This window comes from Gymnoscopelus braueri, assembly GCF_963280865.1.
Source record: "Gymnoscopelus braueri genome assembly, chromosome: 10".
Lineage (NCBI taxonomy): Eukaryota > Metazoa > Chordata > Actinopteri > Myctophiformes > Myctophidae > Gymnoscopelus > Gymnoscopelus braueri.
Genome location: NC_137611.1, coordinates 54,240,943 through 54,256,448, shown reverse-complemented (window position 1 = coordinate 54,256,448; position 15,506 = coordinate 54,240,943). Strand labels below are relative to the sequence as shown.

The 15,506-nt window shown below is 42.0% G+C and overlaps 1 protein-coding gene across 4 annotated transcripts in view; it reads left to right on the top strand.

The window, feature by feature from the left end:
* smg7 (SMG7 nonsense mediated mRNA decay factor) overlaps positions 1-15,506 on the top strand; it is a 57,447-nt gene that overhangs the window by 21,887 nt on the left and 20,054 nt on the right. For all 4 annotated transcript variants that reach the window (XR_013933872.1, XM_080439594.1, XM_080439593.1 and 1 more), the window contains exons 9-19: positions 770-932; positions 1,688-1,847; positions 2,901-2,965; positions 4,918-4,978; positions 6,021-6,140; positions 7,167-7,420; positions 8,390-8,607; positions 9,657-9,798; positions 10,255-10,658; positions 13,675-13,862; positions 14,749-14,905. Coding sequence is in view for 3 of the 4 variants with exons in the window: in XM_080439594.1 (XP_080295720.1) it covers positions 770-932; positions 1,688-1,847; positions 2,901-2,965; positions 4,918-4,978; positions 6,021-6,140; positions 7,167-7,420; positions 8,390-8,607; positions 9,657-9,798; positions 10,255-10,658; positions 13,675-13,862; positions 14,749-14,905 (1,932 nt within the window). In the remaining variant the exon portion in view is untranslated. The remainder of the gene's footprint in view (positions 1-769; positions 933-1,687; positions 1,848-2,900; positions 2,966-4,917; positions 4,979-6,020; positions 6,141-7,166; positions 7,421-8,389; positions 8,608-9,656; positions 9,799-10,254; positions 10,659-13,674; positions 13,863-14,748; positions 14,906-15,506) is intronic.

The window sequence follows — 15,506 nt, the reverse complement described above, 5'->3', positions numbered from 1 at the left end:
ACTGGAGCTTTAGTTTCAACTTCATATAAAAATATATAGACAGCTATCATCAAACGTGCAGTAGCTGATAAACAGACAACTAGGAAAGCTAAACTATTCCCTCTTTCCTCTGCTCTCCACTCCGTTCAGTAGCCTACCTACTGGGGAGGGGACTGAGTTTTGTAGCCTAGACTCGTCAGAAATAAGCGCAACAAGAGCGTGCCTTCATCATCATCAATCATTATTTGAATGACCCAAATTGATTAACATTTCGTGCCCGCTTTGTATTGTGCTTTACATTTAATTTGGCTATATTTGAATAGTTTAATTCTCAAGGAGGCAGACCATTAGGATACATTTATTTTGCAAAATAAAATGTCAAATATCGTACGAAATTGCCTAATAAAAACATTCGACGATTGGACTCATCCAATCGCCGACTGCCGATATATTCGAATCCAATCGCCCAACCTTATAATACAATATAACTTTTGTCTCCCTGCTCTTCTGTGGAGACATTTAGACATTTAGAAGGTCATGTCTCACCTAGACACATGATCTGACAATTTTTTTTATCTTCAGGTCAAGATTAAATTTATCCTCTGAGCAAGCAGGCAGGCTCTATTGGCTCAATGGTAAAAATTTCAGCACTTGAGGAAAACGGGTTAATATCCAGGGTAGAAGAGGACAGTTACAGCTTTAAGGATGTATTGTGTGTTCTGTATTTCAGAGATTGGTGGTGCGTTCAGGAGCAGGTTAGTTAACTGCGGTGTTGCGTTTTGTATTTCAGAGGCTTGTGGTGCGCTCAGCATTCAGCTCGCAGCAGTTGGTTCACATCACCGTCATCAACCTGTTTGAACTGCATCACCTCAGAGACCTGAACACTGACGTAGAACACAACAACTACACTGTAGACCAGCAGACCTGCTGGAGCCAGCTACTGGGACTGTTCAGTAAGACATGCACGCATGCACACACATCTATACATTACCTCATTGGCCGCAGCGTTGTTTTTGAACGATGCTTCATCTAGGCTGCCATATTTTATAGGGAAAGGCGTGCCTCCTAATACATGTATGCATGTCTATTGAAGGAGGAAGTCTCTCAATTATTAAAATCATGATAACTCTGAATTTTCAACCGATTTTCACATGGCTTGGTTTGTTAAAAATGTCAGACATGCTGTGATAAGGGATAGGTGGTTAAATAAAAAGCGCAGGTTTTTATACCAAAACACCTCGTATTACATAGTAGCAGTAGTTCTAACACAGAAAACCTTTTAGTCTCCAGTAATTATACAACTCGGGCATATTTCTTGCAGAGCAATTATGGCAAGCCGCCCTACATAATACGAGGGTGGTGTTGAGTAACGTCTGACAAACATGGACATCTGACAGGAAGTGATGAAATGAAAGGCCGATTGAAGCCCCTCCCCCAGCAGACTGTTCACAGAGGGGAGGGGCGGTGACAAAAACTCGGTGAAGCGTTATTCTGATCCTGTTCACTAAAGATCCAATTAACACCCTGTGCTTGTTCTGACCCTAGAACATGACGTGTGTGACCTCTCCTTCAATAGCCCTTGGTTGGTTATTCTGACTGATCAGAGTTGGGGTACATGGAACCCCAATCCCAATGCAGGAAAACCACGCACGCACACACAGGCAATAAATGTGATTATTCACTGCTCGGTCTGTCTCTGTCTCTGCAGTGTCTTTCATGGGTGTGATGTGCAGTCGTGTCCTGCTCAACAAGCAGAGAGGAGAGGAGGTGATGGTAGAATGTCCTCTTCCAGCCATCAAGGTGTCTCTGGACTGGATCCGACTCAGACCCAGTGTCTTTCATGAGAGCGTGGTGGACAAACGCCAGTAGTGAGTGTCCCTCTCTGTCCCTTACCTGCTAAAGAACAATGCCTCTTTGTTAGAGGTTTGGGTTGTGTGGTCTGTCATGTAACTCATGGCTTGTCATGATGTAACTCCAAATATTGGTGAGATGTCTTTCGATAGTTGCTCTGTTGTTTAGAACATTGATATTCCAAAATATTCTCCGTAGTGACTTACACAGTGAAACAGCTCTCAAAGTTACTCTTTCAGCGCAAATGAAGCAGATTCTGCTTATGTATAACATTACAAACTTATGTAATAAAATCAAACCGAAGTTGACGTAAAAATAACAACCAAAACAAAGAACTGTTTCACTCAATCAATGAGTCAATGAGGAGAATATTCATGAATATCAATGTTCTAATAGGGTAACTACACAACCCAAACCTCTACCAAAATTTCATTTTGATTTAAACTGTTTTGTCCACTTGTAATGCATCCAGATTACATTAACCTGGTATTAAAGCTCCATTCCATAACTTTTTATGTGAATACATTTTTATTTTGACCAATCTGTATGGTAGATTATGTTACAATATCGCTAACGACTAGTAGTGGTTATAGTTGGTCTACCTGCTCCTCTATGGAGACATTTGTATCGTGTGGTCTGGTAGGACACCTACTGGTTGACAAGAGGTATTACATGAAATTGAAACACACAGTTTACCCTATCCAAACAGGCCTTATGTCTTAGCTCAACAGCAGAAATGTTGGCGCTCATGTGGAGGACCTGGGTTAAAATCCTGGTTAGGACATAAAAGTTACAGATTGCAGGTTTAACAGATGTTATGTTACATTTAATCCAGATGACATTTATACCTGCTATTAACTAAGCAATGTATCCCTCCCTGGTATAAACACTGAACTCCATTGAATGATAGTGGCCCATATCACCTCCAGCTTATATTGACATGGTCTCAGTTTAAATATGGTTAATATGTTTTTTTGCTGTTGGACTGTTGAGCTGTGTTTTATTACAACTGGATAAGCCATCAGGTCCACCGTGAATATTCTGATGTGTGTGTGTGTGTTTCTCTCCAGTATCTGGCCCTGGTTGGTGTCTGTATTGAACAGTTTCCAGCCTAAACACGATGGAAGCTCTTCAGGTAAGCATCTGCCAGTTCTCCTGAGGAGTTCTCATGCTGGTCCTCAACACCACATCTCATCTTATGTGTACGCACAGGGCTCAACTGTGACCTTGTGGAAAGAATTGAATGAAAGGTTTTCATCTGATTTGAAATAGAGGTGCTGCGATCAAGGTTTTTGCGTTCCGATTCCGATCAGGCAGCATCAAAACGGATCCGATTCCGATTAATTCCGATACGGCACATAACAGTCTCTATAATACTGTCTATCTCATGTTGACCCCCTCCGTACACCGCTCAGAAAAAAAGGGGAAAAAAGCATTTTGCTGCGTGTTTGAATCACTCTCTTTTATCCCAAATGCGTCCCCAATCAGTGTAAAGAGCCTCGATGGACAGCTAGGCCTACTATGTTGCAAAAGACACCATCTAAGTTTCCCTTTTATGTAGGCATTGTCTTTTTTAATAAGACGGACAATAATAAATCCTGTGGGTTAATGATTATCACCAGGTTCGAGAGAGCAGTGGTGGAAAGAATCGAATGGATTTTCGAATGGACGAAATGTATAGTGAAGGGGTTACTGTATGTACTTGGTTACTTTACACCACTGCGAGAGAGAGGCTCGCGTCGCAAAAGCGAGTGTTGATATTCAGCCAAAATCTGTCACTTTCAAAATCTGTCACGTTTCAAATCGTATTGTTTGATCGGCTGGTGATATAACTTAACAGTCACAAGGTATTTATAAACATACTTGTGTGGATGACGTTGACGGAGAATTTTAATGAAGTCTTTCAGGACGCGCTGCGCACTTCTGTGTTTTTTTCACTTTTGTCTTTTTATTACTGATGTTATGTTAAAACTAAATGTTAAAAAAGCATTGATCAAGTGATATTACTCAAACAGAGAACATAACCTCTCCAGAATCATAGTCAACAAAGTTTCACAGCATGCTGGGTAGAAATGCTGGAGGTGGAGTACTGGAATGGAGTGCTTTGATCGGAGAGTCTGATCGGTCATTTTCGCTGCGATCCGATTTTTTTTTTATAGCTGATATCGGGCCATCCTGTTCTGTTAATGGAATTGCGGCATCTCTAATTTGGATCAAATTTAGTAGATTAGTTGGAGGTCCTGATCTCGTGAATTTCTGTTTAAAATCCTGTCAAAACAGTCAAGGTCACAGCTCAAGGTTAACGTTGAGCCTTATGCGTTCATATAGCATGTGTCACTGGAGAAGGAGTCTCCTGTAATCGCTTTGACAGATAACTGTACATTATCATCTTAGTGATTTATTATAATCAAGAAACATGTTTTCTTTAGATATTTCGGTATTATTGGTCGATACATCAGCAAATCAACGCAAAACAATTACCGGTATAATAGTTTTTTTTTAATGTATAATCATCAACTACACCGCTTATTCTGCTTAACACATTGATTGCCAAGATATTAAACATAGTTTTCTATCCCCTTGCCAGCGTATAATTACCTCAATCCGATGATATTTGAAACGCTGTGGAACCGACATTGTGTCCCAAAAACACAAACAAAATAGTCCCGTGGGTTAGCGGAGGGATCTGTGTATCCATAGAAACGACAACGTTCCAACCGCGATCCGCCATTTTGGGGCTTCGGCCCGTTGAAAACTAGTGGTTTTCAATGCAAAAAAAAGAAACTGAGTTACAGCAGTTTTTCTGAAAATCCCAAACAGGAAGCGGATGGCTTCCTGTTTTTTTGGAACGACGTCACATCCACATTCTACTTCTCTGAAAGACGATCGATCATTCCAAAGCTGTGTTAGGTCGCCCCTTGTGGAATTTCCCCCAAAAAATTAAAGAACGCATCAATGCGATCTTGGCTATCAATGTGTTAATAAGCCCTATTTTATACTTTGTTGTTGTACATACCCTTAGTGTTACTGTTTAAACACTGTTTAAACACTGTTTAAACACTTTTCTGTGGTCCGTTTCTTTCCCAGTGACTCCACTGCCTGAAGAGTTTGAACTACAGGGTTTCCTGGCTCTCAGACCAGCTCTACGGTACACGCACACACACACACACACACACACACACACACACACACACACCTTATGTTGTGTCATGTTTTTGTATAACTTGTTGCACACTACATAGTGTTTTACACTATCGATAATCATGTCCAGAGCGCTTCTTACTATGTGCACGCACCGTTTATTGACGCCCGCAACGTTTGAACCGATCGACCGTTGCTGTACTCAAACGTAGTGTCATCTGTGTTGTTAAGACAAACATCCTAGCTGAACCAATGTAAACATGGACTTCTCATAGTTGTGGTAACGATTCAAAGTCAGGTGGTAAAGAACCGTGCTGTCACACACGGCCAGGAGGGTCAATGTCAACGTGACATTGATGAGCGGCGCTCCTCTCCAAAAGTTTAACTATTTTCAGCTTGAGTGCCCAGGGTGCTCTTGCAAAAAAACAACGGTGAACACCGAAAGTGTGAGACGTGGCGCTGGGAAGAGGAGCGCTTCAGTGTGTCTTTACCATAGAAATGCATGACAGGAAGGTGCTGAAAAAAAAGCTTTCTGTGGACACCAAGTTGTTTTCCAGGACTCTGGACTTCACTAAAGCAAGTGTTCCCAAACCTTTCAGGCCGTGACCCCCCCAAAATAATCATATTTGAACTGGGGACCCCCCACCCTGACAAGCACTTGGAATTGTAGGAATTACATTTAGTTTGACTCGGTTCCACAGATAAACAACGCGCTGCGAGGCGTTGTGAGCTTGTAGATCGGCTATTTTCACAAGGTTTGTCTCTTGCTTATGTAATATTTGACAATTTGGTATTAAAAAAGGTCTTAACAAGTCATAAATTTAGAAATTTTGCCACTTTAGAAATGTGCAGATATCCTGTATACACGTATACTGTATTGGTTTGTTTACTGTTGAGTGAGAAAACAATGTTGTACATTAAGCCAATCATTTGGGGACCCCCCTGGGGGTCCCGACCGCAAGTTTGGGAACCACTGCACTAAAGGACATCAGGACATCATGTTGTGTTGTGTTTTACATTGTGTTACATCGTGTTGTGTTGTGTTCTAGGACTCTGGACTTCACTAAAGGACATCAGGACATCATGGTGGACAGAGAGAAGGTTCCGGTTCACACCAGACACCAGAGACTCATCAGTCTGGGACGATGGGTGGCCGACACCCAGCCAGGGTGAGTAGTACTTACATACCTATACATACCTATCAATAATGAACTGACACCCATTCAGGGTGAGTATTGATTGATGCCGATCTATCATGACATTTCATGTATAATATATAGAAATTAATATTGTAATCCATGTGATAGTCTATGTGAACGAATAGCTCCTGTTAACCCATTGAGACCTGGAATGCATCTGTGTCACTTTTTCATTTGAGCTAAAAGGCATTTATTTTACACTTTGGCTATTTTAGATTTTTTTTTGAAAATGTGTGTAAATCTTTGAATATATATTCTTTTAAAGCAAACATTAACTCAAATCTTTGCTTCTGGGGGTCCCGGGAACAAAATACTTTGAGATGGGGGTCCGCGGCCAAATTCATATCATTTTGGGGGTCCTCGACATGAAAAAGTTTGAAACCTACTGATATAGAAACATACGTTTTTCAGGAAAACGTTGGGATTTAGAACACATTTTGCAGAGTCGGAACCTCAGGCCTCAATGGGTTAACGTGTAGCTCCTAGCTATCATCTGAACTCCCTTGAGAGCTATTCTCATGTCTCTTAACATTTCATTTAACTCATTCACTGCAAGGAATTAATTATTTCTACCGTCCCTTTGCCAGTGAAAACGGCGATTTTACTGTACCTTTGAAAAATCATGGAAGGTTCTCTGTGACCGCCGTCCTCACGGAGATCAGCTCATTACACGCACGGGGGTCCGGTAGAATTGGGGGTGGGGGTGGGGGGGGGGGAAGGCCCGCCACGAAAAAAAGAAATCCGAGATAATGTGACGTTTGTGAATCCTTTAACTTGAAAAGGAGGCGATCTTTTTTTGTTGTTGTGATCACATGATTTCTGGGTGTACTCTTGGGTGGTGCTTGGATCATTCACAGCCCCCCCCCCCCCCCCCCCCCCCACCACCACAAAAAAAAAACACGTCAATTGCGTCCTTGGCAGTGAATGAGTTAATTTAGGCAAGTACAGCCCAAATTCACTCACTCTGACTCTCTCTCTCTCTCTCTCTCTCTCCAGGTTGATCCAGTGTAAGTCCAGTGAGGATGGCGTCCTCCTCTTCCTCAGTGACATTCCAGAACAGGCCATCGAGGAGCCTCAGGAGAAAGACTCTCCTGTCCTCCAGGAGTCCAGCAACGGTGAGCAGACGGGCCATAATAACACCCATCACCTTGACAACAACACCAGCACCGCTCTCAAGTCGGTCCTGTCCGCTGGGAAGACCCAGAACACAGGCGTAGAGAGCGGAGAGAGACCTGTCGTCACATTTAAAGGTACAGGACACCAATACCCCTTTTCCCCACTCGTGTAAAACTTGACTTACACTGTACACATTCAAGCCCGATTCTAATCAGATTTTTGAGACTCGTGATTTCCGTTAAAGTCGTGTTGAATTTCAGCTCCATGGGGTTCCGTTTGTCGTGCAGTGTATCAGGGGTTTGCTAGGACCGATGTGATGAATCGCTCAGATGAATTTATGACATGGCGTTTGCCGGCCATCGTCAAGCTCACGCACAGTTGAAGCGGAGATGCGAGTCGATTCCCCGATATCGGTATCTTTTTTTCTCTCACTGCGCCTGCACGGAATGGCAAACAGATGTTTTGAGAACCAAGCCATGTCTAGATTGTCTACACACCCACAGAGAGATACAGTAAGAGCAAGAGGAAGCCAGGCTCATTGAGACAGCTTTCCTCATTGGGCTGAGCATGAGAAGTGACTGATAGTGAACTGAAGGACTGGGATCTTGTTCACTGAACAACCTACCATTACTGAACGATTTATATTTGAGGCAGTCTTTCCCTCAGTACTGTGTTTCTGTGCAAATGAATGAGAACAACTCTGAATGTAATCTGATCCCTGAGCCAGCATACAGGAACACACACAGAACAACTAATAGGCTTCTAATTAAAATAAAAACTGTTTATTCTATTGATTTGAACACTTAAGATTTGAAAATCTTATTATTAATGGAATAATCTGATTTAATTTCTTGTATCAGACGGGCTGACAGTATCGTTAGATGGGGAGGGGGGGATCCTCTCAGTAAACTGTGTAGTTTGGCCCATTCATCAATCAAATAATGATGTTAATGAAGCACATTTCCCTCTAGTCTATTCAAATTAATCTTTGACGATTGTCAACAGCCAAGAAGAACGTTAAAAGAAAACGCAATGAAATACAGAACGCGTGACATGATATTTGATGAATGAATCTGTAATGTTGAAAACATTGTATGTTACAGAGAACATCAAACCTCGTGAGCAGCAACAACAACCACAGCAGCAGCAGAGTCGAGGCAACAACAACGTTCAGCTGAACGAACGGGAACGCAGCAGCAGAGAGTACGAGAGGAAAGGAAACAACACGGCTGCAGTGAAAGGAGACATGAAGAGGGAAGGAAAGAGGAAGAGTGAAGTGAAGAAGACGGGACACGACAAAACCACTGAGGTGGGAAAACAGGTACAAAATTCAGTCAATCAGACTGTATTTATTTTGGCACTGTATAACCACATGAACCCCAGCATCCCTATGTCATAATAGGCGAATATTGGGCAAAAATAGGCGAACATTCGGTGAAAATAGTCAATCTACATGGCTATTTGATGTGCAATGAAGTATATATATGGTTTTTGTGGTTAATATTTTAACCATTGATACATTCATCATAGGGGTGTGCCGATATATCGCGATACGTTTTCGTAACGATATGTATCGTTTTGGAAAAAAAATATATCGTTTTCAATTTCTTTTTTCTTTTTTTTTTTTACAATAATAATAATCAGGCATGCAAACAGCCCCGAGGTGAAAAGGGTGACAACATGTTGTTTTTTTTTCGGGTCAGGTGTCACACTATTGCCCTATTTGGATTCAAAACGGCTATTGTAGCTGAAAAGCTACAAGTTCGCATATCTGAATAATGCAAAAACAGAATTATTTGTTTGCATTTCCTTTTTTTCTCCCCCATATATTTTTCATTATAAAAAAAGTGCGTATCGTATCGAAATCGTATCGAAGTTGTGAGCCAAATATCGTATCGTATCGTTTGGTGAAATTAGTGTATCGGCACAGCCCTAATTCATCATTATCTGTGCACTTAAGCACACATATCAAAATTAGCTAAATGATTAAATAGATAGAATAAGCAATCAGGGGATAAAATACAGAGACTAATTAACATGGTCTGAATATACCGGTAATTCTGTCCTTTTATAAGGTAGACTATAAAATAAATGATAAATTATTATAAAAGTCTGCCTTAATTAAACAAACCTATATTTGTAAAAGTTTACCTTAAACAAACATGAAGTGAACATTTACCACTTAATCCCTCTGTGTGTAATGTTTTGCAAAAATACAAGCTCACAATGTAGATCGGCTATTTTCGCTATTGAAAACCTTTTGACTTATTTTTGATGGGTTAAAAAATAATAGCCACATGGTCTACAGTATACAGTATGATCAATTGTGTGTGTGTGTGTGTGTGTGTGTGTGTGTGTGTGTGTGATCAGGTGAAAGCGCAGGTGGAGATGAGGAAGACTCCGGTGTCAGAGGCGAGGAAGACTCCAGTCAGTCAGAGTCAGACGACCTGCAACTCCCAGTTCATCCCCATACACCATACTGGAGCTTTTCCACCTTTACCCAGCAGACCTGGTACACATAGTTCTCTTCTCTCTCTAGGTTTCCCCCCTCCAGCCAAGGAAGGTAAATTAAGGAAGGGCCGCACTGGACGCCAGGCATGTCCAGTGACGCTCATGGGTGGCAAACGCGCACCGGAAGTTCGATGAAACGCATTTCAGTGAATGAGAGCCGACTGTACCAGCTTGTGAACGAACCCTATTTCTGAATGATTCAATCATTCAGGAATAGTGATTATTTATAAGCTGGTCCACCTGGCTCTCATTGACTGCAATGCATTCCATCGAACTCCCGGCTGCAGTTTGCCATCCAGTGCAACGAATCTGCCAGCTGTGGGATTGCTAGATAGAGAAAATGACGTCGGTGTCCCTTCCTTTATTTACCTTCCTTAACTCCATATGTACTAGAGTTCTCAACGGGCCTGAAAATTATTGCAGCATACCTCATTGTGATTTGTTCTCTTCTCTCTAGGTTTCCCTCCTCCAGCGTATGTGCTTCCTCCTCCCGTGGCGTTCCCCGGCCTGCAGGTAAACCCGGCTTTCACCTTCTCCCCGGGGGGCGTGGCCGGCTCCTTCCTGCAGCCTGGCCCCTCCCACAACCAGACCAGCGGCGCCAAGCAGTCGCACATCCCCTACAGCCAGCAGAGACCCTCGGGGCCGCCGGGCCCCGGGGCCTCGCAGGGGCCCAACGGCCAGGGGCCCCTCAACCAGCAGCAGCAGCAAGGGGGGCCGCAGCCCCCCCAGAGCCAGGCTCCGCCCTCGGCACCATCCCAGCAGGCTATGCAGCTACAGGTGCAAGGGGCGTCGCCCACTAAGCCCATGCAGCAGCAGGGTCCAATGAGGAAGAGCCCTCCTCATCACCCCGCCTTACAACAGGTCAGTTTCACGTGTCATTGGATTCCAAAATATAATATTTTTGGAGCGCGACACGCAAGTATAAATCAGGCCTAACCCTAACCCACTAGTTCTCAACCTGTGCTATGTTATTGCAAGTGGGCCCCCAAATAATTGGCAAAAGATTTAAGATTTTAATGATAATATGACATTAATTAAGAACTTAAAGTATACTACTTTGGTTCCATTGATCCAAGCCAGATCACCATCGATCAATTAATTTCAATAATTAAAATAGACATGTTCCGAAAATGCATGCGGCCCACCCATCTGACCACTTTTTATTTTATTTATTTAACCATTATTTAACCAGTAAAAAACACATTGAGACAAAAGTCTCTTTTATGAGTGTGAACTGGCCAAGAGGCATAAATATTAAACAGCTTTTCCAGTAATAACAAATACAGGATAATAACAATGACAGACATATAACACTGTAAAACACACCAACTACCTAGAAAGCTCTGGGAAATTTAATGAAAAAGATAATCTGCAAAGTGACCAATATAAAACTAAGAGAAAAGCAGAAGCAATGTCTGGGAAGTGTGTCCATGGCGCATATTTATCTCCAGTATAATCGAATCGATCCCCTGATGGGTGCTAATCACTGAGGGTTGCACTGTGCGGTTTCACAAATGTCAGCGAGGTCATCGCGACCTTGTTGACATTAATTGTCTGCCTTTGAAAATAACATGTCTGGGCCAAAAATACAAGCTCGCCCCAAAACACAGTCGCCCCGGGGAAAATCCGGCGGTATTACAGGCAAATCGGCAGTATATAGAATGGGGGGCGAGTGTGTTTTTTTTTATTTCGTCATTTGTTTTCCGAGGCAAACCGCCCAGCCCAATACTTATGGAATACTTTAATTGCCGTAAGCAAGGAAATACTTCGTTTTGTTGTTAGTTTTGGGTAAATGTATTTATGTATTTATTAAGTAGCCGTGTAATAAGAGGGATAATGGTGGTTAATCGCCCTGAAGGGCTTTAAATGTCAATAATGAGTACCTCCCCATGCATTATCCCTTGCATAGTTTTGCGAGCGAAGAGCGCAGATTTCAATGGCCGCCGCTTCGTGTTTCGGCTGTGGCCGTCGGCGTTCGGTTGTGCTGACGGTAAACGGTGCAAAAGTGTTTCCCCGTCCGGTGTGGTCGTAATGTGGTGAGTAGAATTAATTATGTTGCGAGGTGGAAAATGTGTAATGAGCAATGAGAAGTACCCTACGCCACCCGTAAATTCAGTGTGCACGTTGTGGCTGGTGTTGTGGTGAGATGTCAGATGTAGTTGTTGTGTTTAGTCGAAATCAATGCTGTGGGTATGGCGTCAGCAGGCGAGAGGTCCAAATGAATGGAATTGCTGTGGGCGTCAGCGGCGGAAGTAGCAATTCGCCCTTTATATAAGTAGATAAGTTGAACAAGAAGTGAATGGAGCAGCAAATCTTCAAATGATATCTTGGGTTCTGAATTTATTGCATTTTTTTCACGTCATTGGCACGTTGCGCTATTGCGGTAAAACACCTGAAACACGCCAATGGCACTCAATGAGTTAACAAGTGTTTAAGTGGTAAGATGGGTGGGCCGTGAACATTTTCAAGTTGTTCAAGGTGGGCCCTGATCCAGCAAAGGTTGAGAACCACTTCCCTCACCCATGTGGCTGATAAAGTCAAACCCTACAGTGATTATACATACCAAAGTTATTTTGAGTCACGCTGCCATTATGTAAAGGACCTTAATTCTAGTAATAAATGATGCTCCGTCCATCGTAGAGCATTTCACTAACATTTTGTACATGAATATGTAAACATAACTTAAGGTCATGTAATATATTTCTTGCAATATTTGTTATAGCTTTGTCTATTATTCTATACAAACAAATGTGTAGTCCTGGCTCTCTCCAGAAAGTACATGCAGGTGCAGGACCATAATGATAAAACAAATAATAATAATAATACCCTAGCCTTGACAACCTTGCAGGCTTATGCAAAAGTTAAAATGTAATTTTGATAGAATCTTATGTAGACAGATTCCAGGTTCATTTGTTGACCTGGCATCCTATAGTTTGTTTAGTTTCTATGTGCAGACTCTTACAATTTTATATTGTACTGTTTAGACTGAGGATAGTTTCTTGGTTTACTTATGATCCTGCATTACTATTTCTGTGCATTTGACGTATTACCTCGTGTTTACCTTGCTTACTGTAAATCACTCTGCATTAACCCATTGAAACCGAGAAAGTATTTGTAATTTTAGATTTTAGCGTTGGCTATTAGATCAAAATAGCAGATATACAAGCTCACAGCCGGTCACTTCGTGCGGGTCACTTCGAGCTTGTACATCTGCTACTTTTGAACATTTTTGAAAAGTCTTGAAAGGGTTTAAGGTCCATGTCACTAAAAAAATTGAGAACTACTGATTTAGAAGGCATTTGTAGAATCGGCCTCAGGTCTTAACACATTCCACGCCAGAGTTTAATCTCATAATGTACTACTTGCCAGCGTTTTATTGTTGTTTTTTGTTTTTTTCACGTCGCCACACACCTCGTTAAATTCCTTAAGATCGCGCGTTAAACTGTTTGTAAACACACAGGCGATCCGTCTGAGTCGGCCAGGGAAAACTATTTCGATAGGCGATCCGCAATCTTGTAGTTACAACGGTTTATGTTAAACAGCGATCATCGACGAGAAAAACTACAACCGAGAAAATGGCGTTTTAGTGTCCGCTTTAGAATGGAGGCGGATGGCAACGAAAATCTCCGGAGAAGAATAATTCCGCTTCCGGTGGTGCTACAATGAAATGTGTCGTGGCGAACGAGGCCTACAATGAAATGTGAACCTGAGAAAAAAGCGACTGGCACGCTGCGCAATTATTTAGGTTCGCGTAGATCTACGTGATTGGCAGTCAATGTGTTAATGGGTTAAGAGCGTCTGCTAATTGCCTACATTGTAATAGTGATAATAATGATGATGATAATAACACACGTGTTGTCCTGGTTTCCACCACTAGTACATGCAGGTGCAGGACCAGTCGGGTCAGATGTGGAACCAGAACCAGGCCGCTCTGCAGCAGAAGTTGCAGCTGTCCGTCAAGCAGCCCCAGAACCCCGCCTACTACATGGCCCCGCCCCCCCAGGACGCCCTCAAGCTGTACGAGCAGCACGCCCCCCAGTCCGCCCAGTCCAACCAGAACAGCATGTAAGCCTGTCACTAATAGTACATGATCGCCTGGTCGCACTTTTTTGCATAATCGTTTCCATGTTGAACATTTTTCATATATAAAAAAAAGTAAAACATAATGGCGGCAATAGAGCGCCGAAGTCTGACATCACTGCCGCTAGAGACCACTATCTCCCTGGGTCATGGAGTTATTTTTCTTTTGAAATTCTCCATAGAGAAATATTCAATTCAAAAATAAATAAATCAGCTGGGCGATTTTATGGCAACTGATGTTGGAAAAAGTACCAATTTATGTAAAAGAGTACTGATTTTTTTTTTACGGACGTTATCAAATGTAACTCAATATCATAACGACACAGAGTGCCGTGAGCTTGTAGATCTGTTATTCTTTTATGTATTTAAGTTTTTAAACATGTCAGTAATTAATTGTTATTCGTCATATCTACCTTGTGCAACTTTTGTTTTCAAACAGAACTTTCCGATGTTTTAATGCCAAAAACACAATTAACTCTTTACTGCCAGAGTATATACTACTAAACAAGGCCCAGACTGCCAGAGATTTTTCAATTTTCTTACCTTTTCAAGTAGTCACAGAATATTTATCTCCAGTATGATCGATCCCCTGATGGTTGCTAATCACAGAGGGTTTCACTGTGCTTCCGCAAAAAAGAAAAAGTCATCGCGACCTCCCGTTCGCTTGTTATGCGCCGTTAAAAATAGCATTTTTCGGCAAAAAAAACATCACAAAAAGAAAAAAAAAGAAAATAAATCTTGTGTTTCTCGTCGATGGCATAGCAGAATATGACGAGAAATCTCGTCCATGGCAGTCAATGAGTTAAGTCGCTAATCGCAATTATTTGTGTGGCAATGAAATGGTCAACTAAAATGTCCGTGATCATGACAGGTCCTCCAGCCTGGACAAGAAGATGAAGTATCCGGACGTCAACATGCAGGACTTCTACTGGGAGACCTCCTACCGCATGAACAAGAGACCACAGCCTCCTCCTGGAAGCTTCTGCAACGAACAGGACCCCGCCGCACCCAGGGGACCCCCTACTGAGGTGAGAGGGGGCGTGTGGAGACTGGGTGGGGGTTAGTGTAGAGTCCGTGGTTCTCAACCGTTGCAATTTCAAGGACCCCCAGTTTGATATGCATTTTCCCCATTTAATCCGGATCTGCTATTTTTGAAAAAACGTGAAAATGTGTGCAAATATTTGAATATATATATACCGGTGTGTATATATATTCTTTTTTTCAAAGCGACTTTTTTTTACTCAAATCTTTTCTTCTGGAGATTCTACAAATGTCTTTTACATCCTAATGTATTTTTTTTTATTTTTTTAAACTTATGTTATGGTTCTCAAACTTTTTCACGTCAAGGATCCCCCCAAAATAATATGTATTTACCCGTGGACCCCCATCTCAAAATATGTTGTTCCAGGGACCCCCCCCCAGAAGCGAAGATTTTAGTTACAAAGATCGCTTTAAAAATATATATTCAAAGATTTGCACAAACTTTCAAGATTTTTCAAAAAATAGCAGATCTACAAGCTCATAGCGCAGCGCTATATGAGCTTGTAGATCTGCTATTTTTGAATAGCCAAAGTATAGAATAATGGTTAAAATAAAAAAAGACACAGATGCTTTCCCGGTCTTAATGGG